The sequence below is a fragment of the Lepisosteus platostomus genome, chromosome 2 (genome assembly GCF_059453375.1).
Source record: "Lepisosteus platostomus isolate fLepPlt1 chromosome 2, fLepPlt1.hap1, whole genome shotgun sequence".
Lineage (NCBI taxonomy): Eukaryota > Metazoa > Chordata > Actinopteri > Semionotiformes > Lepisosteidae > Lepisosteus > Lepisosteus platostomus.
The window spans coordinates 35,230,908-35,258,153 of NC_142612.1; the positions used below are offsets into that span (position 1 = coordinate 35,230,908).

Genomic DNA, 27,246 nt, shown 5'->3' on the forward strand with positions numbered 1-27,246 from the left:
CGGAGTCAACAAGCATACTTTTAGAATTTGATTAAAAGGGAATATAATATGGAATCGCGTATCTCAAGAATTTAATAACGGTATGATTATATCCGTGTACTGCGACAGGGCTGTGTAGGGCTGTTTCGCCTGCCTGTTCATGCAAGCTGTCTTAGCCTACTGGTCTAGGTGCGTGACTACCAACTGGCAGGTTGTGTGTTCAAATCCAGCTGGTGCTGGACTTTTCATTTTTATTTATTTATTTTTTAATCGCGTAACATAAACATATTACCGTATGCAAACTGTACTGTATACAGTATGTATATGTATATTTAATGTCTTAACTGTGCCCGTTTAATTGAATTTAAAAAAATTATTTAAAACACGAACATTAAGCTGTTTACATCTTCCGCCTGAGAACAGTCACCCGTTGCTACCCAACGCAGAATGGTGATTGGCTGACACCATCTGACACCCCTCTGATTGGAGAAAAAAGACGTGCTGGTTTGCTATACATACTGTACCAGGAAGAGGATTTCTTTCTATTCAAAACGTGTATTTTAAAAGTTTAAGAAGTAAAAACCTTACAGCGTACACAGATTTCTAAACTGATCAGGATCGTTATCTTTGTCTTATGCATAATAATGTTCACCGCTCTGTCCAGCAAATTAATAATAAACTTTATTTTATATAGTGTTTTAAACGAATAAGTAATTAGATTGCTCATAAACCTAATCACTTGCTTTTTCTTTTTATTTAGGCTCAGATTTCAACTATAGATCGTATTATTAATAACCATAATAACAACCAACCAACAAAAACAACCATCTAAACATAATACCAACCAAAAACATAGATAACAACCACAATACAAAATCAAATATATCAAACCATTTTACTCTCGCAAAGTCCTCCAATTATCATAATCCCGCCCCTTATGCAAAACCAAACCTTCCTCCCATCCCAGTTTATCCTGTTTATCATAAACAAAATCTACCTCAATTTTCAACATAAAGCATTACACAAAATCAATACCTCAACACTCCATACTCAACAACGATAATTCACAAACAGCCAGAACATGTAACTACACATTCCCAAACATACCTAATTTCCATAGCCCCGCCCCTTATGCAAAACCAACATCCCTCCCCTGTTCTCTCTCTCCCCTGGCGGTTGTAATTGTTTTTATTTTCAAATAAATTTTAGCAAAGTCATGTATTTTAAAAATCTTAAGATTTTTATATTTATGTCTTTATTTAGTGGTTTCATTAGTGACAAAGGCTAAACTTTCTTGGAAAAATGTCTTTTATGTAAACCATGTTTGCTATTAATTTATTCAGGGCTAAAATATGTTCATTGTCTTCTAATGAAAAGAAGGGTTCCTTTCGCCGTAGTCGGGAGCCTAGCCTTTAACTAGTAAGTACTGTACTTACTGGGTTTTTGAGGGGGGGGAGGTGTCTTTCGCTGGAAATCTCGCCTCCTACTTTGAAAATACCCGTGAAACCGGTTCAATTCGTCACAGCCAGCACTCCTGCAGAGAGGGGGGTTGTACTTGCAGTGTATACAGTACACGCGTTATGCTCTTCGTTAATGTCTAAGCCGGAACATATCATTATATCTCATTTTGTATTTCTTAAAAAAAAATCGTTTTCCCAGCCTAACAGTATTGTTTTTAACCTGTAAAGGGCTTTGAGGAGCCACCTTTAAAGGCGCCATATACAATAAAGTTAATTATTATTACTATTGTAAATTTGCTGGACAGAGAGGTGAACATTATTACACAGAAGACAAAGATAGCGATTTACGTTGCATTGTGTATCGTTCTGCTTTAATACAGTTTTAAATAATTGAAAGTCTAAACAGTATCAGCTTTATTTATGGGTTTTAAATAAAGGTGATTTAAACGCGATTTAAATCAATATAAATGTTTATATTGTAACGCATACGTGACTATTCATTGTTATTAAAATGACTTAAATTCAATCATGTTGTGACATTTAGAAATATACATTTGTTTGGTGCGAGTGAAATTTTATTTAATCTCTGAGCCATACTGATTCTTCTGGAAGCCAGTTTCCGCCAGGGAGTAAAAAAAAAAACACACTATGGTATTCTCTCCAATGCAGTGCAGTTAAAAACATACCTCTGATGCTGCTCCTAAATGAATATCGTTTATGACCATCAGAAGCTTTATGCTCCTTTTCTTTTTTCCAGTGGATTGAACAGGGAGAGGCATTTCATGATGTACTTTTCACTGATGAAACAACAGTGGCTCTGGAACAGTTTTCAACCATGTCGTTTTATAAAAAGGGGAGATATGTACACGTTACTGAAGCTAAAAGTTTAGCCTTTGTCACTAATGTAACCACTAAATAAAGACATATAGAAATCCCTACGTTACAGACTGTATATGGCTGGTATTGGTAGTTTAAAGAAAAAATACACACCAGTATTCCACTTTCTCCCTAAACATTTTAAGCATCAGAGTCTTACAGGAGGTTATTTATTGCATAATTTAATTTTGAAAGCCACTGAGACATCAGGTACTACTGTTGTATTTATGAAAAAGAAACAAAACAAAAAACATACTAACAACTGTGCCATCCTACTCCTTAGTTAATACATTTTATTATTCATAAACAGTTAACATTGTTAGCAAAATATTTTGAATTATATTTAACCCTATTTTTTCTTTAGTTTTGTATTTAACTTATTATATGATAGTCAGACTTAATGTATATTTGAACAATGAAAATATATTTTTACAAGATTTTACATTAAGCACTTAAAATTAATATGGTTAATAATAGTAAACTGTAACATGCTGTAACAAGATCGGTTAAACTGCGAAGAAAATCCTTTCAGAGAAAATGTTTCAGGTGTGAAGAACAAACCTGTTCCCACACACCCTGCCCCCACTACCATTAGAATATACACAAACATTTTAGCGTTTCATTCTGAGCAGAAGACCCTCACACCTGAAGAGTGCTGGCTGTGACGAATTAAACCGGTTTTACAGGTTTCAATCACAGACCATGTGACATGGGACTCAGTAAACTAACAGCGCCACTGGATTTGATAATACCTAACCAAAATCCGCAATATGGAAACAGAACCTGTGTGATTGTTGATAGATGATGTACTCGTAACATTTTTTCAAGACGAACTACAACATTTAAAAAATGACTTGTATGTACTTGATATCTCTAATCAATCCACGGGTCCCAGCACAAAACGAAAGTAAAACGCATACCGTTTCGCGCTTCTTATTAGTTGCTCAAAAGTAATTTGACCGTATGAAATGCATAATATAAACCTAGAAACATATACGTGAGCAGTACTTAAGCACTGTAGTATCGGTGTTAAGACATACCTCTCAAATACTGTAAATCAAGTTAAAAATATCTCAAGACCGATTCTGGTCGTAATGAAACCATGTTTCGTGTATGTTTTCTTTTTCATCTTGAAATAACTCATTTCTAAACCCGTTGTTTATTTATTTATCCCGTATTAATAAATAATAAATTTATTTTATTATAAATATAATAAATTTAATATAACGTTTATGTTTATTTATTTATCCCCCGCCAGGGGAGAGAGAGAACAGGGGAGGGATGTTGGTTTTGCATAAGGGGCGGGGCTATGGAAATTAGGTCTGTTTGGGAATGAGTAGTTACATGTTCTGGCTGTTTGTGAATTATCGTGGTTGAGTATGGAGTGTTGAGGTATTGATTTTGTGTAATGCTTTATGTTGAAAATTGAGGTGGATTTTGTTTATGATAAACAGGATAAACTGGGATGGGAGGAAGGTTTGGTTTTACATAAGGGGCGGGATTATGATAATTGGAGGACTTTGCGAGAGTAAAATGGTTTGATATATTTGATTTTGTATTGTGGTTGTTATCTATGTTTTTGGTTGGTATTATGTTTAGATGGTTGTTTTTGTTGGTTGGTTGTTATTATGGTTATTAATAATACGATCTATAGTTGAAATCTGAGCCTAAATAAAAAGAAAAAGCAAGTGATTAGGTTTATGAGCAATCTAATTACTTATTCGTTTAAAACGCTATATAAAATAAAGTTTATTATTAATTTGCTGGACAGAGCGGTGAACATTATTATGCATAAGACAAAGATAACGATCCTGATCAGTTTAGAAATCTGTGTACGCTGTAAGGTTTTTACTTCTTAAACTTTTAAAATACACGTTTTGAATAGAAAGAAATCCTCTTCCTGGTACAGTATGTATAGCAAACCAGCACGTCTTTTTTCTCCAATCAGAGGGGTGTCAGATGGTGTCAGCCAATCACCATTCTGCGTTGGGTAGCAACGGGTGACTGTTCTCAGGCGGAAGATGTAAACAGCTTAATGTTCGTGTTAAATAATTTTTTTAAATTCAATTAAACGGGCACAGTTAAGACATTAAATATACATATAAATACTGTATACAGTACAGTTTGCATACGGTAATATGTTTATGTTACGCGATTAAAAAATAAATAAATAAAAATGAAAAGTCCAGCACCAGCTGGATTTGAACACACAACCTGCCAGTTGGTAGTCACGCACCTAGACCAGTAGGCTACAAGACAGCTCGCATGAACAGGCAGGCGAAACAGCCCTACACAGCCCTGTCGCAGCACACGGATGTAATCATACCGTTATTAAATTCTTGAGATACGCGATTCCATATTATATTCCCTTTTAATCAAATTCTAAAAGTATGCTTGTTGACTCCGGTATCACGTTAGTTAAAGACTTCGAAGCTTACAATGTTTAGGGAGAAATGGAATACTGGTGTGTATTTTTTTCTTTAAAGTACCGAGACCAGCTATATACTGTATGTTTACGTTCCAAAATTAATATCGTTTATGGCCTTCACACGCGTTACAGTATGCTCCTATTCTTTTTATGCTCAGCTACTAAGATTTCCCTTCAGTGGTAAAATTCAATATCTACAACGGGCACAGTAAAGACGTTTACAGTAAGTCTTTCTATGACAGACCAACGGACCACGAGTGCCCCTGTCGGTCAACCAATCACGCACCGCGGTACCCCGTGTCATCTTACCTGCAGTACGTGTCTGTACCGCACACTTTGAATGGCTGCATCTGTATAGCTTCCACTACCATCTACTGTGTGTACATTAGATATGTACAGATGCAGCCATTCAAAATGCGCGGTAAAAACCCGCGGTACGGTAACCTACCCACAAGCCACCGCGGGGCACCGGAGCATACCGCGGGGCAAGTGATTGGCTGGCCAAAATGACCGACAGGGGCACTCGTGGTGCATTGGTTGGTAGTGCAAAGATTGAATCATTTAATGTCTTTACTGTGCACATTTTAATCCGCTTAGTTTTTAATATTTATATGGATTTTACCACTAAAGGGAAATTTTAGTAGCTGAGCATAAAAAGAAGAGGAGCATAACGCATCTGAAGGTCATAAACGATATTAATTTAAAACATTACTGTATGTATGTAAACTGTACTGTGTATGGCTGGTCTTGGTAGTTTAAAGAAAAAATACACACCAGTCTTCCATTTCTCCCTAAACATTTTAAGCATGAAAGTTTTATGAAACGGTACCCAAATATGCGATTGCTGTATAGAATGAATTTTAATTAAAAAAAAATATTTAACACGAACATTAAGCTGTTTACATGTTCCGCCTGAGAACAGTCACCCGTTGCTACCCAACGCAGAATGGTGATTGGCAGACACCATCTGACACCCCTCTGATTGGAGAAAAAAGACGTGCTGGTTTGCTATACCAGGAAGAGGATTTCTTTCAATTCTAAACGTGTATTTTAAAAGTTTAAGAAATAAAAACCTTACAGCGTACACAGATTTCTAAACTGATCAGGATCGTTATCTTTGTCTTATGCATAATAATGTTCACCGCTCTGTCCAGCAAATTAATAATAAACTTTATTTTATATAGCTTTTTAAACGAATAACTAATTAGATTGCTCATAAACCTAATCACTTGCTTTTTCTTTTTATTTAGGCTCAGATTTCAACTATAGATCGTATTATTAATAACCATAATAACGACCAACCAACAAAAACAACCATATAAACATAATACCAACCAAAAACATAGATAACAACCACAATACAAAATCAAATAATCAAACCATTTTACACTCGCAAGTCCTCCAATTATCATAATCCCGCCCCTTATGCAAAACCAAACCTTCCTCCCATCCCAGTTTATCCTGTTTATCATAAACAAAATCCACCTCAATTTTCAACATAAAGCATTACACAAAATCAATACCTCAACACTCCATACTCAACAACGATAATTCACAAACAGCCAGAACATGTAACTACACATTCCCAAACATACCTACTTTCCATAGCCCCGCCCCTTATGCAAAACCAACATCCCTCCCCTGTTCTCTCTCTCCCCTGGCGGTTGTAATTGTTTTTATTTTCAAATAAATTTTAGCAAAGTCATGTATTTTAAAAATCTTAAGATTTTTCTATATATGTCTTTATTTAGTGGTTTCATTAGTGACAAAGGCTAAACTTTCTTGGAAAAATGTCTTTTATGTAAACTATGTTTGCTATTAATTCATTCAGGGCTAAAATATGTTCATTGTCTTCTAATGAAAGAAGGGTTCCTTTCGCCGTAGTCGGGAGCCTAGCCTTTAACTAGTAAGTACTGTATTTACTGGGTTTTTGAGGGGGGGGGTGTCTTTCGCTGGAAATCTCGCCTCCTACTTTGAAAATACCCGTGAAACCGGTTCAATTCGTCACAGCCAGCACTCCTGCAGAGAGTTGGGTTGTACTTGCAGTGTATACAGTACACGCGTTATGCTCTTCGTTAATGTCTGTGAAGTTTTATTTAATCTCTGAGCCATACTGATTCTTCTGGAAGCCAGTTTCCGCCAGGGAGTAAAAAAAAAAAACACACTATGGTATTCTCTCCAATGCAGTGCAGTTAAAAACATACCTCTGATGCTGCTCCTAAATGAATATCGTTTATGACCATCAGAAGCTTTATGCTCCTTTTCTTTTTCCAGTGGATTGAACAGGGAGAGGCATTTCATGATGTACTTTTCACTGATGAAACAACAGTGGCTCTGGAACAGTTTTCAACCAAGTCGTTTTATAAAAAGGGGAGATATGTACACGTTACTGAAGCTAAAAGTTTAGCCTTTGTCGCTAATGTAAACACTAAATAAAGACATATAGAAATCCCTACGTTACAGACTGTATATGGCTGGTATTGGTAGTTTAAAGAAAAAATACACACCAGTATTCCACTTTCTCCCTAAACATTTTTAGGATCAGAGTCTTACATGTGGTTATTTCGAAAACGTTTGTACGTGCTCCTTCTTACCATGTTACTGTTTACCGTTACTGACCATATTAAGTTTAAGTACGCTGGGCAAACGTTCCGAGGTCAAATTCTTCCAGCACGGGGGTACCTTTAAAGCGGAGACGATGGCACCGAAATTTTTTGGCGCGCCTTCTCTTTAAAGCCCTGGCCAAATATGAAGACAGTACGTACAGTTATAATTCAAACTGAATTAAAAACTACACATCCCAGTTACCATGGTGGTGCTTGTGATCATGTCGCTTAAGCCACTCCTATTTGGCATTTTAGTTATGGAGGCGAGAAGACGCCCCCCCCCCCCCTCTGGGTGCCTGATTTGCCGCCATCTTTAACCGCTTCGTGTCCAAATCGCAGTAGCTACGCGTACGAAATAAAGTTCATCCCAGCTACAAAACATATATATTTTTGTGGTAAGAGGGAGCAAAACATCAGTATTTACTGCTATTAATTAGTGTATGATTTATAGTTGAAATCTGAGCCTAAAAATAAAGTTAAAATCTCGACAAAGCAATGTAGGAAATACAGAGAAAATAAATCCTTTCTGACATCTAAAATCAGTTTCGATCAAGGTCTCTAAAACGAACAAGAAAAAGAGGATTTTCGGAGGGCAATTACGCTGTATTTATATAGAATAAGTGATTTATGAGCAATCTAATTTCTTGTTCGTTTAAAACAGTGAAATGTCAGCTGCAAAAGATCGAACCAGAAACAGCACTCTCTCTGCCTGTCATAGACGTTCAGGAAAGGCTGAATGAAGTCATGGTGATCAATAATAACAGTTGTAGGACAAGAAACAAAAGATAGTGAAAACTTAAGATTTTTAAGGCTAAAACTCAAATTCATTCTACAAATTAAGGCAAATGAAAATTCAGGACGTTAAAGTGCTAGAGGTGTAAAAAAATACAAAAATGCACATGAGCAAAACGTTTTAGAAATGGAGCAAACAGAATAAAAGCCATGCCTATAGTGCAGAAGAGGGATGCAGGAACACTTGCTTAGATATACAAAAAAATCACAAAAAGGTCTATGTTACAAAAGAACATGTAAACATGCACATCAATTTCCCTTCGCGATCAATAGTCTTATCTATAAACATGAAACAGAGTGAGGAATCAGAAATTAGCATGCATAAAAAACAGCAATTCTGTCAGTGAGCCCTAAATGAATTAATAGCAACTATGGTTTCATGGAGGGCTTCTCAGATAGTTGGGCATTTAGGTAAACTGCCAGGTGAAAGGACTTGTAAACATATTTTGTTAAAGCAAGTCAGTTTTTTCCGCAACACATAAAAGACATTTTTCCAAGAAAGTTTAGCCTTTGTCACTAATGAAACCACTAAATAAAGACATAAATATAGAAATCTTAAGATTTGTTTTATTTAATGTTGGTAGCAGGATGAATTGTCAGGTTGAGCTAAGTGTATATTTTGTCGCAGGGTTGCTGCAAGATGTTAACAGTGAAAATGGTATTTAGAAATGAGTTATTTCAAGATGAAAATTTTCAGAATAATTGCAAATCTAGCAGGATAGAGAAAGCACAGAAAACTGGCAGTTAGATTGATCAGATTAGTATGAAAAGTCATTTAGCAAAGGGAATGAGAAGAGTGACAAACTAGTATACTTTAGATCTTTTTTTCTGAACCAGGGAAAATCTGATCATGTTTCCCTATAACAATAATAAAAAACTTTATTTTATATATTACCATTAAAGGTGGCATCTCAAAGCAATATGGTAGATGTAAAAACAGATAAAAGGACCACAGATTACAAAGTAAATACATATAAGAAAGACAAGCAGTTAGAGGTGCGACCAAAATTAGAAAATGAAGCAGATACAGACACTAAGTCTTCTGAAAAGAAAGGTTCTGAGGTTAGATTTAAATGCACTCAGGGTACGTGACTGATATCACTGGGAATACAAATTGAGAGCTCTGGGGTGCAGCTGGAGAAGACCCTGTCACCCACAGAATGTAGATGTTCTTGAGGACAGCTAGAAGACCAGAGTCAGACAGACAAAGGTGGGGGAGTAGACAGATAATAAGCCATATACTGTAGGTACAGAATGAGGATGAGGAATTTGAAGTTGACTCGAAACCTGATAGGTAACCAGTGCAAGGACTTGAAAACAGGTGTAATGCATCCCTGATAGGATTCTTGCTGTCATATTCTGAACATATTGAAGATTGCTCAGTGTGGATTTAATTTCCCCAGTGAACAGGATGTGCATTTATTAATTCTAGGAAAAAAAAGCCTTTCTTAATTTCTCTAGTTCTTAGTTTCTCTAGTTCCCTTTAAAATAAACTATTATCCCACAATGCAGAGTATTAAATGGCCAGTATTTACACATGATATTTGTGATTTAAAGAAATTAACACAAGCAGCTTTTGGGGATTTAAGTGTTGGCTGAGTTATTGCAGGATAAAAGACTAGAGATGTTGGTAAGAAGAAGATAATTTTGGGAAAGCTAAGGAATACACTGATAACAAGAACACTTCCTAATGGGGTTAGGCATACTTTTGATGAAGATGATGAAGTTAACAGACTATATGTTTACATAGATACTGAAATGAGGATTGTATTTTAGATTTTGTGCAGTTACTAGTATTGAACTTTGTGTTGGATGCACATGAATTGAAGGAATGGGCAAACATAGCTGATGCGGATCCACAGAGCCAGCATATTAAGATGTTTATAATTAGAGTTAATTTGTTTAAATAACTAGGTATGGATACTGATGTGCAAGAGAGGTGGAAAGGCCAGCACTATAAAATATTTTATTCTCAGTGAGATGCTGCCATTTCATAGTGGGTTTCTAACACTGTGTATAGTCCATCTATTTCTAATCTCTTTATCCAGTACTGAGGATTTGGAGCCTATCCCAGTAAGCAATGGACACAAGGCAGAATACACCCTGGACATAGCGCCAGTCCATCACAGGACAGACAGACACAAACACACACACACCAGGGCCAGTTTTCCCATAAACCAATTAACTTACCAGTATGTTTTGGAGTGCGAGAGGGAGTCATATCACACATACGGAGAAAAACCATGTAACCCAGAGAGAACATGCAAACCCCACACACACAGGATGGCAGGAATTGAATCTAGGACCCCAGTGCTCCAAGATAGCAATGCTAACCACTTTGCCACCATTATAAATGGATGGATATCTTAGTTATCTTTCTAGTTCACAGGTTTGCAGGCATAATTTAATTTTGAAAGGCGCTGAGACATCAGGTACTACTGTTGTATTTATGAAAAAGAAACAAAACAAAAAACATGCTAACAACTGTGCCATCCTACTCCTTAGTTAATACATTTTATTATTCATAAACAGTTAACATTGTTAGCAAAATATTTTGAATTATATTTAACCCTATTTTTTCTTTAGTTTTGTATTTAACTTATTATATGATAGTCAGACTTAATGTATATTTGAACAATGAAAATATATTTTTACAAGATTTTACATTAAGCACTTAAAATTAATATGGTTAATAATAGTAAACTGTAACATGCTGTAACAAGATCGGTTAAACTGCTAAGAAAATCCTTTCAGAGAAAATGTTTCAGGTGTGAAGAACAAACCTGTTCCCACACACCCTGCCCCCACTACCATTAGAATATACACAAACATTTTAGCGTTTCATTCTGAGCAGAAGACCCTCACACCTGAAGAGTGCTGGCTGTGACGAATTAAACCGGTTTTACAGGTTTCAATCACAGATTGGGAATCAGTAAAGTAACACACAGCGCCACTGGATTTGATAATACTGTACCTAACCAAAATCCGCAATATGGAAACAGAACCTGTGTAATTGTTGATAGATGATGTACTCGTAACATTTTTTCAAGACGAACTACAACATTTAAAAAATGACTTGTATGTACTTGATATCTCTAATCAATCCACGGGTTCCAGCACAAAACGAAACTAAAACGCATACCGTTTCGCGCTTCTTATTAGTTGCTCAAAAGTAATTTGACCGTATGAAATGCATAATATAAACCTAGAAACATATACGTGAGCAGTACTTAAGCACTGTAGTATCGGTGTTAAGACATACCTCTCAAATACTGTAAATCAAGTTAAAAATATCTCAAGACCGATTCTGGTCGTAATGAAACCATGTTTCGTGTATGTTTTCTTTTTCATCTTGAAATAACTCATTTCTAAATACCTTTTTCACTGTTAACATCTTGTAGCAACTTTGCGACAAAATATACACTCTGACAGTTCATCCTGCTACCAACATTAAATAAAACAAATCTTAAGATTTCTATATTTATGTCTTTATTTAGTGGTTTCATTCGAAGCTTACAATGTTCAGGGAGAAATGGAATACTGGTGTGTATTTTTTTCTTTAAAGTACCGAGACCAGCCATATACTGTATGTTTATGTTAAGATTTCCCTTCAGTGGTAAAATTAGATATGAATATTCAATACTTAAACGGGCATAGTTAAGACATTAAATATACATATACATATTGTATACAGTACAGTTTGCATACGGTAATATGTTTATGTTACGCGATTAAAAAATAAATAAATAAAACTGAAAGGTCCAGCACCAGCTGGATTCGAACACACAACCTGCCAGTTGGTAGTCACGCAACTAGACCAGTAGGCTACCGACAGCTCGCATAAGCAGGCAGGCGAAACAGCCCTCCCGCAGTACACGGATATAATCATACTGTTATTAAATTCTTGAGATACGCGATTCCATATTATATTCCCTTTAAATCAAATTCTAAAAGTATGCTTGTTGACTCCGGTATCACGTTAGTTAAAGACTTCGAAGCTTACAATGTTTAGGGAGAAATGGAATACTGGTGTGTATTTTTTTCTTTTCATGATAGGTGTCGCATTTTAAATCATTTTCGTAGTTAGAAATTATGAAACGCCCTGTTAAAAGCAAGGAAGTTTTTATGCCCGTTGAAGTAAAACGAAATGCCTGACAAAGTATGGCTTGGACAGATTCCAAGTGCTTGTACAAATGTGCTAAAGAAATTATACTTTGAGTATACAGCTTGTCCAAAGTCATCCATTATTAATACAATTAGTAATATCTTCAGTAAAGGCTTTGATGCATAAATATTTCTGATAAAGTTAGGTTGTGTACTTTTGTCCAACTGAGCAATCTTGCTTTCATAAAATATACCAACATTTTAATGACTGATGATTAACATGCTGTAATACACAGTTCAAAATTAAAGGCTCAAATGCTGTACATGAGAGGTTAAGCTCCCCCTGGCGGTTTTACAAGGCGACGCCGGATAGTTAGTCACGTGACACACGTGAACCGCGTGATACCCCGGTGGGCGTGTCGCGGTATGCCGCGAAATACCTCACCCATTTTGAATGGCTGCATCTGTATTACATTACAGTACTGTTATTTACCTTTGTATTTTCTCTATGTGGATCTAAACGTGAAAGAGGCACATCACGTTCACAAGCTCCAGTATAATAACAGTTTAAAATGAATAAAGGTCTAAACCTTGTACAATTTAAATTCTATAATTGGAAAAAAACTAGCGTTTTCTGGTGACAGCCCAAATGCTCCATACGCCACGCTCAGCTTTCACACCTCCACCTGGCGGTTTTACAAAGTAGCGCACTCACAAAACTGAAAATTTCTAAAATGCAGCAGTCTCCTGTAGTCTCGCACAGCTGCTTTACTGTAAACTACTGCAGTATATATTTTGGATCTGGATCTGTATATTTTCTTGAATATATACAGCACTTTGGCTTCAGAGGATAATGTAAATTAAAGTTAATGGAATACATGTGTGCATAAGATCACAGTGGAAGAAGACTGATTTTAAACAACATTTTACTTAGAAAGTCACATTTGTAATTAAAATACAAGGGCTGATATAAAACATATGGTTTTAGCATTATTTGTTGCATTTTATTTTTTTACGTTTGCTTTTGAAATCCTTCAATTTTTACTGTACACTCATAGCACAGTTTTTACAGTACACTCATATTGTGTGCTGTAAATATGCAGGAAGATGTAAATCACTGAAGTCACGAACTCCTCCCACCCACAGACAACAAATTGGTATATTGGTCTGTATATCACCATAAGAGATATTTGGAATTTTTATAGAAGATCATAGTGGAGTGACTGAATTCACTGAGTCTTCACAAGACTTATACCCCAGACGTCAGTACACAGACTTCAGTTGGACTGAAGTGGAAGTGCTTAGAGACGGAAAATATCAGTATGAGAAAGATTACAAGTGTGTAAGGGTTGTATAATTGTTTTAATTTCAGTTCAAACATTAGCATTAAAACATTTAATAAATTCTCTAAAACAACATAATTCTTCAGCATAAGATGAACTGTCAAAATGTCAATGTTATACAAATTCTGGTGCTTCAGCTGAAACTCTTCTGTGAATCTTTTACAGGGGGTACCTTCTGCTCCAAGATCTCCTGTCTATTCTGTATACATACACACAAAGCACTCTACACAAAAAATGGTGTACATCCCAGTTTACCAAAAAGCAAAGATTAAAATGTGTGCCAGTTGGTATATTGGTATTGTATATGTATAATCAATAACTCAATTCTTACATATCTATGTCAGCCTCTTCAAAAGATTGGTCTCTTACTGATTCTAATCCCTCTGACCCATCATCTTCATTGATGGACTCTGAAGCCAGCCTCTTGATGCCACGCTGCTTTGATAGAGCCAAAGCATACTGGATATTATACTGATTCCAGTCACAGCTGCGAAGTTGAAAAAAGAAGTAAAAGAGGATTTAGAGAAAAAATACTTTTTTACACTATGGTAAACAACCAGATTGTGTAACACATGAATGTCGCATGTGACTAGTATTGTCCTAGGGATAACTGGATGGAGGTTTTGTAAGGTCTTTGCCCAGAACTGATTCTGGCAAAAAAGCACAAAAGTGATTGGGAAATTTGCCATATTTGACTCTAGATTTCAAAACCTGTGACGTGTGAAGTCTGCTTAAGGTTAAGCAGAATTTGTCAAGGTGGATCCATGGTCTGCAACTTCTGCCGAAGTAATGTGATAATGACATATATAACTAACAAACTATTAAGAACTGCAGAAAATGTTTCAATTTTAGGAAACAAGAGGAAGACAAATGTAATCAAATTTAAAAATTAGGGAATTTTTAAATTACCTTGTACCACATGCAATGCTAGTCCATCTAAGCATACACACATATAACTCACTCGCTCACATGAAGGCCAATTTTCCCAGAAGACAATTAAGTCTTCTTTGGACTGTAGGTGGAAACTGGACACCCGGAAGGAACCCACAAGAACATGGGAAGAACATACAAACTCCATGTACAGTGGTGCTAGAAAGTTTGTGAAAACTTCAGTATTTTCTGAATTTCTGCATAAATTTGACCTAAAATGTGATCAGATCTTCATCTAAATCATAAAAATAAAGAGAACCCAATCAAAAAACACACAAAAGGATATACTTTTTCATTCATTTATTGACCAAAATGATCCAACATTAAATGTCTTTGTCGGAATAAGTATGTGAAACTTTGCTTTCACTAACTGGTGTGACCCCCTTGAACAACAATGACTACATCATTGCTGGCATATCAGCTTGGAGGAATTTTGGCCCATTCCTCCTTACAGAATTGCTTCAACTCAGTGATTTTCGTGGGCTTTCTTGCATGAACTCCCTGCTTCATGTCTTGCCACAACATTTCTATTGGATTAAGGTCTGGATTTTGACTCAGACATTCTAAAACGCGAAATTTCTTCTGCTTCAACCATTCTTTGGTAGTCTGATTTATGTGTTTAGGGTCGTTCTCTTGCTGCAAGACCCACCTTCTGTTGAGCTTCAGTTCATGGATGGATACCCTGACATTCTCCCGTACAATTTGCTGGTACCATCCAGAATTCATACTTCCGCCAATGATGGCAAGCCATCCTGGTCCCATTGTAGCAAAACAGCCCCAAACCATGATACTGCCACCACCGTGTTTCACTGTTGGGATGAGGTTCTTATGTTGGAATGTAGTGTTTGGTTTTCGCCAAACAATGTTTCTCATTTAAGTCAAAAAGTTCTGTTTTCGACTCATCCGTCCACAGAACAATCTTCCAGTAGTCTTCTGGCTCAACCAGGTGTTCTTTAGCAAACTGTAAACAGGCAGCAATGTTCTTCTTGGAGAGTAGTGGCTTCCTCCTTTCTATCCTCCCATGTACACTATTCTTGTTCAGTGTTTGCCTGATGGTGGACTCATGAACACTGACATTAGCCAGTGTAAGAGAGGACTGCACATCCTTAGGCTTTACCCTGGTTCTTTGTGATCTTCCAGAATATTATACACCTTGCTCTTGGAGTGATTTTTGTTGGATGACCACTCCTGGAGTGAATAACAATGGTGTTGAATTTTCTCCATTTGTACACTATCTGCCTGACAGTGGACTGGTGAAGTCCAAAGCCTTTAGAGATAGTTTTGTAACCTTTTCCAGCCTGATGAGCATCAACAACTCTTTTTCTGAGGTCCTCAGAAATCTCTTTTGATCGAGACATGGCATGCAAACCTGTGTGTTGAAGACCAGACTTTGGTAGTGAAGACACAGGTTTATGTTTTTTAAATAGGGCAGGGCTACCCAAACTCACACCTGATTGTCATCCCTTCCCATTGGGGAGAGATGAGGAGAGTCACTCCGGACTCTATATCCTCTTAACTGAATTGATAATCCTAGAGGTTCATATACTTTTTCCACCAAAGACATTTAATGTTGAATCATTTTGATCAATAAATTCATGAAAAAGTCTATCATTCTGTGTGTTTTGTTTTATTGAGATCCCTACTTTATGACTTAGATGAAGATCACATTTTAGGTCAAATTTATGCAGAAATTCAGAAAATTCTAAAGGGTTCACAAACTTTATAGCACCACTGTAGATGCACCCCAGGTACTGAATTGAACCCGTTGCCTCAGGGATGCATAGCAGTAATGCTAGCTACTGAACAACTGTGCTGTTTAAACAAACCTTGATGATTAAAAATACTCACAGTTTGGACAGGTCCTCAAAGTGCATCTGAATACTCCTCTGTAGGGACTGAATTACTGGCAATATTGATCCTGATCTGAGAATGGATTAAATTTTTCATTGACAAGTTATTCTACCAGAAAAGCAAGAAAAACATACTAAATGATTTGTATCCCAAAAGGTCCAAACGATCATATCTTAAGGGTACTAATATAACAATTATAAACTTAACAATACCTTTGTATTGTCAGCATAATTTATGACCAAATATAGGATTCTTGCAGGATCTGTTAATGCATTCACTCCTTTTTTGAGATTTTTCATTACTTTATCTCAAATCTCTAATATCTCTATTTTTAAAATTCTTATATAACATGGACTAAAATAAAAATGCTAAGTAAAACTTCAGTAAAATATATAAATATAAAACATATCAAAACATTTTAGAATTATGTTTTAATCACAGTTAAATTTAGTCGGCATGTGAAGCCACGGTGCAAATGGCATGCACCAATTTAAAACTGCATTTGTTAAATACTCGTTTTACCGATTAGCTATTTAGATAATTCTAGATTTCTGAATTAATCATAGATTTCGGATTTAAAATTTGGCAGACTTACATACAGCCTTTAAAGAAGTGCGTGTAAAAAAAGTTAACTTATAAACTGCAATGGAGTTAACATGACATGGCCAAGTTATTATGGCCACCAAAACACAATATTCAAAATCTCCCTGGTTTGAGCTAAGAAAGAGCACTTACCTTGGATCACTATCTTACATTGTAGTAATCTAATACCCGTTTCTGCCCTTGTATGCCTAATACCTCCCTTTTCCAGCACTAGTCGAGTGGCAGAGGTAAGTTAGAATTTATATATAATATAACAATTAAACAGTAGAGTAAAAACAATTTAACAACAGAAAAGAGTGTGTTGGTTCCATCAACAAACAAAGTTCTTACATCGATGTAGGACTAAAGGATAAATTATCTCTACACTTGAGTAACAATGTAAGCTTTAAAATGTTTAACGGTTTATTTTTAAATGTTTATATATTTTTAATGTTTTATTATTTTATCTTCTAACAATTCAGAAAAGGGCAATCTAGACATAAAACATATAGGTACAGTGCCATAAAAAATATGCACCCTCTTGAATTTTTTCAAATTTCTTTGGAGAGTTTCATATATTTAAATGATGACCTTTTCACTTAGCTACAAACCATGTTCCAGTCTTTTAAGGGGAAAAACTTTTTTTGAGAAAAATATATATTAAAAATTCAAAACTTAAATATCATAAGCAGAAAAGGCTTAGAGTTAATACTTGGTGAGAACCCCTTTGGCAGCAATTCTTTTTTGGTAACACACTGGTGCTTGTTTCAATTATCTCATAAAGTCATCCTGCAATCACTGTAACCAAACACTTCCTGTAACAGGTGACAATCCCTCACATAGCTGTGTACAGTGTCACCAGTTTTTGATTAAGTCATAGTCTTAGCCATGTCAACTAAAATGCCTTTTAGTTATAGTCACCCACTTATACGTTAGTCTTGTCAACTAAATTATTAATACAAGACTTACTTTTATTAGACTAAAACAATTAGTTTTAGTCATTTTAGTCAATCAGTTTAATTTATTTGTATAATAAATGTATAATAAAATGTATATCTAAGAAACAAAATTAACACATCGATAAGATTCTGTCAAAAAGCACCAGGCATTGCTGCAAAAGTGTATTGATCCCCAGTAAGGTCAAATATAATATACAAAAAATAACTGTGCAATAAAGGGTTAGTAATAATCTCATACACAGACATTCAATCAGTCTTCATATTTTGGCATTGTTAATTGTGTACTTTTATATTAAATGCCTATTGTAGAGTAAAATTTTTAAATTGTAGTTTTTTACAGCTTCAAAGCAATATTATAAAAGCATTCAGTAGAGGCTCCTGCCAATACCAAATTTGCAATAATCCATTGGGGAATTAATGCACGAGTTACTTAAAACTATTAAAACTAGACAGGACAAAACATTTAATAGTTTAACTTGCTGGTATAATATTATCAATAACTAGACCTTCTGACACCGTGATATTTCTACCATACTCTTAAGAGTAGTCTAAGTATTAATGACATTGTGCTTGTATCAACAGTTTGACAGGCCTATGCTTCAGCTGTGTCACAGTGGTTTCACTCCACACACCTTCTTCTGAAGAAATAAAATGGAATGCCTGCATGTGCTATAAGATGGCGTTATGATTTTCTGTCAGTTAGCTAAACACCCAACCATATAAACAAACTACATATAATAATAACATTCTTTAAAGTACATAAAAAAAGCATTTTAGAGACTCCCTTTAATATTTTGAAAATAAAATATGGACATAAATTACATTTTTGTCAGAGCACCATTAGGAAGCTTCACTAGCATTACTTGCATTACTTCTAAGTGAGATGCTCTAGTTTTAATCTTTAATCTAAACAGTACATCTGTATACTATGATATATCTCAGTACCAATCAAGATACAATAAATATTCATGAAATGAGGTGTAGAAAAGATCTTCTGGAAATAAGGGACATAACTGTCACAACTCATGCCTGTATTTCCATTTCTTTGGTCTAGCTGTTGACCATTCCAAAACACTGAATTTCTTCTTCTTCATCCAATCTCTTGCTTGGGATCACTGTCTTGCTGTATGACCCAATCTGAGAGAGGCCTGCACATCCCTGGATGTCGTTCTGGGTTTCTTTGGGACTCCCCGGATAATTTTGCGCTCTACTCTTGGAGTTATTTTAGAGGATAGCCACTCTCAGGAAGATTCACTATTGTCTCCACTTCAAGATTATGATTGCGACTAAAGCCCCAGAACTTTAGAAATGATTCTATAACCTTTTTCAGATTGACAGGCATCAATTACTTTTTTCAGATATCTTCAAAAATGTCTTTTGAGCAGACAAAGCCAAAGTTTGTGAGTTTTATAGAGAACAGGGCAGGCCAAATTAGCCCAAATAAAGTGTTCACACAGCTAGCTCTAGTTATTCTTTTAACTGGATTGATTGATTGGGGCACTAACTTATTCACACAGGGATAATGGATGCAGAATTACTTTGTCAATGAAATAAATGAAACAAGCACCAACTTTAATATTATTTTTTCACTTATTCTCCCAGACCCACATAAAGCTCTAATAACACTCAATGTTGCAATGTGTAAAAATTCAGAAAATCTGAAAGGGGGTGAACAGTTTTTAATGGACTAGTATATTGTAACTCCTAACTAAAACCTTTTCACAGCCGAGTAAATGAAAAGCAGTGACTGACCTGGTCTTCAGGTTCTGTCCATGGAAAGAAAGGAGACACTCAGCCCAGGTTAAGAAAAACTGCAGATGGCGTGAGTTTTCCAAGGCAGTGGCCACAAAATGCATCAGCTTCTCTACATATACACCGGGTAGTGAGTTGCACACCACACTGACTGGCAAGCAAAGAGAGAGTACCAATGAATAGTCAGAAGAGAGTAATCACTAATCCTATACAGAGGATTGGAATTAAAGTTTAAAGCTATATATGGCTAAATATGGCATTCCTTGGACCTGTATACATATCAAAGTTTAAAAATTGATACAAACACTTGTGATTTTTGCGATGTGGAATTTTGTCAAACCATTTTAAATTCAAATATAATCAACAATAATATTTGTCCTTATATAGGACTTTTCTGGACACTCCACTTAAAGTTCTTTACAGGTAATGGGACTCCCTTCCACATCAATGTGCAGCAACCACCCAGATGATGCGACGGCAGCCATAGTGCACCAGTACGCACACCACACGTCAGCTATCAGTGGGGAGGAGAGCAGAGTAATGAAGACCATTCATACATGGGGATTATTTGGAAGCCATGATTGGTAAAGACCAATGGGAAATTTGACCAGGATTTAACATCCTTACTCTTTTTGAGAAATGCCCTGGAATTTTTAATAACCACAGGGAGTCAGGACCTCAGTTTTATATCATATCAAAGGCAGGTGCCTTTTTACAGTATATTGTCCCTGTCATTATACTAGGACATTAGGAGACACAACCACAGGAAAAGTGCCCTCCGCTGGCCCCACTAAGACCTCTTCCAGCAACAACCTTAGTTTTTCCCAGGAGATCTCCCATCAAGATACTAGCCACAAATGCTAACACCTGCTAAGCTTTAGTGAGTGGCAGTTGCAAGTTGCAGGGTGCTGCTGACGAGTAGCTGGATCAAGAAGACTCCATGAGCAACACCCGAGTTACAGGGTGATATAACTGCTGGCATGAATAAGTGTGAGAAACTACTGTTCATTATTACATTATTTGTACTTGCAAATAATGAAAATAGAATAGAATAACAGAATATTTTTATTCAAATTTACAATGTTCTGCACAAACTTATTCACAATTAAAACCTGGAGTCCAGTTCTGGGCTACAACAGCTACACACCCAATTTCAGATACCACGACTCTCCAGATTCTTATGGAATGGAGACTGAACCAAACATCCATTCTGCTGCTTTATTTCAAATTTCAAGAAGTAATGTATTGCATGCCTGAATTTCCTCAGTTCGTTTCTGAACACTGTGTTAAATAACTTTACAAAAATATTGTTTTACTCTCGTTATGGGGGACAGCCTCCAGGACTTCCAGGGTGAGTTTCCTCTCATTGAGGCGGAAGGCCAATACAATGGCGGTCATGTAAGAATGCAAGCTCAGCTGCTGGCGAACACTACTTGGAGTGATATCTATATCCAGGTCAAAGGGATCAAACACCATTGCACTGTCCAGAGAGTAGATCAGCAGACCTTCAGTGGAAGTTGCTGCCCAGCTGCGTCCTGTGTAGAAAACAGCCATACATATCTTTAGTAACAGAAAATAAATTCCTAGCACATTTAAACAACATAAAATAAACACAATCTTATATTGTCAAAGCAAATCGGGGTCAGGAAATAGCTTGAGCATTATGCAAATGTGAGATGGAGGCTCTTTTTATTTTCTGGTACAGCTTTTAATCTTTGTATAAAACTAATCTATAAATTTCAATGGACACTAAAATCATTTATTTTAATAAAAAGAACAGTCTTGAACTGAATTTACACAGATCATCCTCAATGCTATCGTATGTTTGGGTTCTTAAACATGTTCATGATCATTCAGTTTTCGCAATTTTGTAAAGTTTTAGCATTTTTGGCAACGGTATCTGTCCTTACATATGTTTTTGCTTGTAGTTTTCTATACTACATTTTAACTTTGAGTCACATACTATTTCTGATATGACTTAATTTCAAAATGTCTTATAATTTCAGAGTGTTCTGCTGGTTTGCATTTAATTATTTGTAAAGATCAGTAATTCTAATTGTCATTTGTTTGCTTTCTTTTGGTTTGAGATTTGTTTTATTACAGTAACCATTTTATCTAGGTTTTCTTCATTGGATACTTAAAGCAAATCATGTAACTTAACTATATTTTTTACTTTTTGATTTTCTTTCCCTGAAGTGTATTATTATTTTGAGCAGTGGACACCTCTTTTTGTCCGAACTGAGTTGAAAAGGCTTTGGTCTCACAAACTTCGTCAATCACTGAGTTACTCAGGCACCAAATTAATATAGGAACAAGTAATAGGTTTATTCAATGCTGAAAAAAAGAAGAAAAGAAAACACAACGTTTCAGCCGTGGAGCCTTCTTCAGGTGTCAAGAACCTGCCTACGCATGCTGACGCAGCTACCCACCTGAACCAAATTAATATGTAAAATAAAAACTTGAGGAGTGAATCAACTCTCAGGAATAGATGTTGAAATTCATGTGCACCTCAGAGATAAAGATGTCTTTCACGGTTGAGGATACTTTTGGATACTAATAGGAGACCACTACACAAAGTTGAGCATTTTTGAAAAGAGTATTAGTGATAAACTATATTAAAAAAGAGTGACCAACATTAATAATGCCAATTGGGAATTCGCTTGATAAAAGTTTGATTAATTAAAGTTTGCTATCCTGCTGTAGCAGCAACACCTCATTTTTTCCCTCAGACTAGTCTATTTCTGTTTACGTACAGGCAACCTCTTCCTGTCTTCTTCAAGGGTTTGGTCATATAGCCTCCCCAACTCTTGGGGTGGAGCAGTGGCTCTGTGGCTAAGGATCTGCACCTGTGGCTGGAAGGTTGCCGGTTCAAATCCCGCAGCCGGCAGAGGAATCCTACTCCATTGGGCCCCTGAGCAAGGCCCTTAACCCCAACTGCTCCAGGGGCGCATAGAGAGCAAGCTGGGGTATGCAAAAAGACAAAATCCTAATGCAAGAAATTGTAAAGGGTTAATAAAGTGATGTGATGTTATTATTCTTCTGTGTTAGGGAACCAAAACCTCTCCTACTCTTTTTCCATCTGTGTCAGGAAACTAACAGACTCGCTCTTCACCTTTTTTTCTCCAAAGCTGCAGGGACATCTGGCATCTCTTTCACTTTTCCAATTTTCTTGATTTGGGAACATATGACACATCTACATTCAATTCTAGAATTAGCAAGTTGACTCCAGGCTTAAAGGGGAACTGCAGTCCCAAATTCTTAAACTAATGATTAAATCTCAGTAACAAAATAGTTAATTGAATGTATCACAAAATTTTACAAACCACAAATTAAGTACTAAACTGGATGCATTGCATCACTGCTGTGCATTTGGCTGTTCGGAATATAGTGGTCACACACAAAACAGACAATTGGATTAGCAAAGTCAATCTGTTTCTTTTTCCAAAGGATATTCAACTAGCCTGGAGATTGGTAATAAACAGGAGCACTCCAATGTTGGTCCCATCGAAAATTTTCTCAACCAGCTTCAGCAAGATATACAACTGAATAAGTATATGTTGTGCAGCGGACATTTCACCCCTGGAATGGTCGAATATGATCTGAGTTAACAAGTAGTAATTGTCAGAAAAACCATTTCAAAGTTGACATGTTGAATTCAATTAGATTGTACTAAATCAAATCAGCTGTTCAGGCAACATCATGGGCTATGGCACAGCAAGTCCTCCAAAAATATAAGTCCTGCTAGAATTTTTCTTTTAGGTGAGATTTACCACAAAATAATCACCAATGTAATAGTTACCAATCTAAATTAAGGAGCACTTTTGCAAAAAGTACATTTTAGTTGTTTAGTTGCTCCTTTTTTTTTGCAATACTTAGCTAAAGTATCTAAAACATGTATATGTCAGTTTCATTAAAATATTTTAAATTGATATACTGTAGTAGCAATATTTGTCTGGCCTAAAGCATGTAATAGGGCCGCTTTTACATCACCTGAAGTTTCAGGAGTCATCTCAGACAATGACTGCAATGTGGCACTAAGCAAATATTGATCTTCAACTCTTTTGTGATTTTAAGTGGAGGATGTACACTTGGTAGTTTCAATGTGGTTTAAAATGCAGTCATCACTGAGATATAAAATAGTGTTACAGTTTCCCTTTAACTAAGGCAGCAGTGAACAGTCTTTGTCTTTCTCACAGTGCCCTTTAGACACAGTCATCTCTCCAGTTTCCAGAAGTTTCATGCCATAGGACATTACTTTCTGCCCCCTGGTTTAGAAGTTCCTATTCCTTTAGTTCCATGTTCCCTCTTGATACCTAATGGAATATTTGGGCTGTAAACAGCATCTCCTTTCTCTTCATACAGGATTTGTCCTTTTAATCTGTTTTATTTATTCTCTAAAGCTGCTTCTGTAGTTCCTTTGCAATTTCCTTCCCAATTTCCTACAAAAATTGTACTGACATGCACAGCTAGCAGAAAGTTTCTTAAAAAGTCACACATTACCATTTACATGTTGCATCTGTATGTAACACGTTTTGCTTTTCAATAAAAAGGAACTCCATCAACATACATTTCTCTTGTATAACAACCAAAACTAACTAGAACCATGAAAGTCTGTTAGCACCATCATTAGAACTTCCTCTGACCTATATACTGCTTATACAGTAGTATAGTAAGAGGAAGAAATACCTCAAAAGTGTAATGGCTTACCAGTGGGAGAGAAGCGAAGGCAGCTGACACGAATCTCAGGCTTGAAATGTCGAAAGCTCATTTTACCTGAAAGAGGAAGGAGGGGAATCACTTTCTTTTTCTAAATTTCAATATAGACTGTATTTTTGTTTTACTGTTTTTCCACACAAAGCAACAAGGTTACTGTGACAGATGGTAGGTCATCTCATACAAGAAAATAAACATGTCACCATGCTTGAGGTTTGACCAATTAAATAGGAGGATCTTGACTGCCAAAGCAGACTCAAATGCCAGCCTAACAAACTGCCATGTTGTTGAAGCAGATTTCCTAGAAACTTTCTGGAGGAATTGACCAAATTATTTTAATAATCATCAACTACAAACAATTACAGCAAGATATGCTGTATGGCCCCTCTTCTTTGTCAATTTCTTGAAAATTGAACACAGATGACAACCTCTAAAACTGCACAGGAAAATTAGTCCAACTCATCATTTCTGTGCTTCACCACATGCAGAACACATTTAACATTCCTACCTTTCCTCATTCCAGGGAGTCTGAGAGGTGTCTCCCCCTCAGCTTCATCAACTACAGCTAAGCTCCCTAACTCCGTCATCGTCCGACGATCCAAGTACTCCTGCACATCAAAGCACGGAAACAAAACTGAAATATTCTCTGGTCTCTAGGGGAAATAAACGCTTACGTCATCTAGACATTACAGGTAGTACACACTTTAAGTGAATAACACAAGTGTGTAATCTGAGCTTGTTTCAGAGTTCAAAACTCACAAGCACTGTGTTCAGTCTCAGTTTATGATTTACATATTAATTTATGATATAGTAATGTGTGTAACAAAAAGAAAAACTTTTGTTATTAAGCTTGATTATGGAATCAGGGAACTCTAATTGGTACGTCTAAGGCTATCCTTTAGACGGCTTCCAATTAAATAAGGAAAAGGTCCTTCAGGGCAAAACCTTTGGTATTGGTGTGATATTGTCTTTCAGATGATGAGACCTAAACAATTTACTGTAAAACTCATCTCATTACTCACAACTCATTATTATGTAATGTACAATAAAAAGCTGTGCTACTCAAAGTAAAAATACACATTATTTTCTTTTCCTTATTCATTAGGAATAAATAAAAGGATGTATATTGAAAAAGAAGAACGAAACAGAAAAAAACATTAAGGATATACTGTATATAGTCAATGCCAGCTCCTGATGTACTGTCCTGCAACATAATTGGAAAAAACAAACTGAATTCACTTGCAAGTAATTAAAAAAGTCACACCTCCATTGCATCCAAGGAAAGATTCAATGAGATTTCAAACTTCTTCATGAGAACCTGCTCCTTGATGTTGTAAATGCAGACAAACTTGGACTGGCCACCAGCCAGGATGGAGAGGCCATCAGCAGAGTAGCACAGAGTAGTGAAAGACCTGGAGAAAGAAACACACTGTGCCATTGCTCTTCTGCTCCTACAGAAATTGCAGTGCCAGGATGCAAACAAATGGACAACGAGTTCAGCCACATCTACCAACTCCCTCAAGCAGAAGGAGACATTTTTACGTTTTTGACAAGACAACTGCAAAGCAAGTCTACAACCCTTTTGAATCTGCTTACAAATTACAGCATGATACTCAGCTCTCAAGAGAGCTATCAGTTTCTTTTTAAAAAGGCTTTACCATAAATTCCTATGAACTGTTATTTTCTAGGTTAACATCCTTGAATTTTACAGTATTCTATTCAGTTAAATGTAGCTTATTTATCAAGTCTTTTTCAAGTGACATTATAAATCTCATTCATGTACTCTGCTATATCAGAAACTATACAGTGAATTAATGACTCACTTGCCCTTGGCTGCCTGCTTGGCAGTGATCTTCTCCATTTCATTCCTGCCCATTTGAAGGTCATGTTTCCCACTGATGGAACCAGTCTGCACTGCATTCTGAGGGTCCCAAAATGTGATCTCACCATCCAGTGTTGCCACTGCCAGCTCTTTCCCATCTGCCCGGTATGTTGCCACCAAGACTGTAAAATAAACCACACTATATGTAACTTTGTCCACAGATGAAGAGTAGATAAATCTTATTGCTGCTCTTTCAGCTTTGATCAAATATCAATGTTTAAAAGGAGAGAACGCAAAAAGAAATATACTAATTTAAATTATAACCTTCTAGAAAGGTTTTTATTTCACGATTGTTTGAATTCAAAAGATTTATAAGAAATAGCCCCAGTGATTAAGGTCTTGAAATTTTCCTCTATGCATATCCTGAATGCATTGGCCATTGTCCAATCAATTAAATAAAAGCTCTTAAAAATACTCACTACTTTTAAATATTTTCAAAAATCGTTAGATCCAGTTAATGTTACTGAACAATGTTTCACATTAACAGCATCTGATGCAAAGATCTCCATGCAAATAGGAACCACACCAGTTATACAGGACATTTCTGACACGAATTATCCCCTACGGCAATTAATTGACTAACTTTATTTACTAGAAAGTGTCAATGTTACTAGTTACAAAAATGATCTTATTCTTATGCAGTGCTAATTTAAATACTAAATACCAAATATGTACATTCCGGTAAAAATTCCTGTAATTAATGTCAAAAGCCTACAAAGTTCATGTACACATTGACCTTGAGGCATAAAAATAATAGAAAATCCATCCATGGTGATATTTTTCCTAGCCAGACCCTGTCCTGGAAACACGGGTGGCAAGGTAGAACTAGAGCACAAGACTACTCCCGCAGCAAAGGAACACCAGCCCACTGAAGGAAAGTGAATAAATTACTTAAATAAAATTATTTTTAGACTCCTGATTAAATATTTTTGTTGAATTATTATCATATGAATTATTACAGCACACCTGTTATACATAACAATAAACAA

General features: G+C 36.1%; 1 protein-coding gene across 1 annotated transcript in view; it reads right to left on the bottom strand.

Moving 5' to 3' along the window:
• Positions 1 to 13,588: 13,588 nt before the first annotated feature.
• pwp2h (PWP2 small subunit processome component) overlaps positions 13,589 to 27,246 on the bottom strand; it is a 53,983-nt gene continuing 40,325 nt past the window's right edge. The window contains exons 14-21 of the mRNA XM_088607371.1: positions 26,199 to 26,379; positions 25,640 to 25,787; positions 24,884 to 24,983; positions 24,370 to 24,435; positions 20,979 to 21,197; positions 19,663 to 19,813; positions 16,367 to 16,441; positions 13,589 to 14,075 (exon numbers count right to left, since the gene is read on the bottom strand). Of these exons, the coding sequence (XP_088463497.1) occupies positions 13,916 to 14,075; positions 16,367 to 16,441; positions 19,663 to 19,813; positions 20,979 to 21,197; positions 24,370 to 24,435; positions 24,884 to 24,983; positions 25,640 to 25,787; positions 26,199 to 26,379 (1,100 nt within the window). The 3' untranslated portion in view covers positions 13,589 to 13,915. The remainder of the gene's footprint in view (positions 14,076 to 16,366; positions 16,442 to 19,662; positions 19,814 to 20,978; positions 21,198 to 24,369; positions 24,436 to 24,883; positions 24,984 to 25,639; positions 25,788 to 26,198; positions 26,380 to 27,246) is intronic.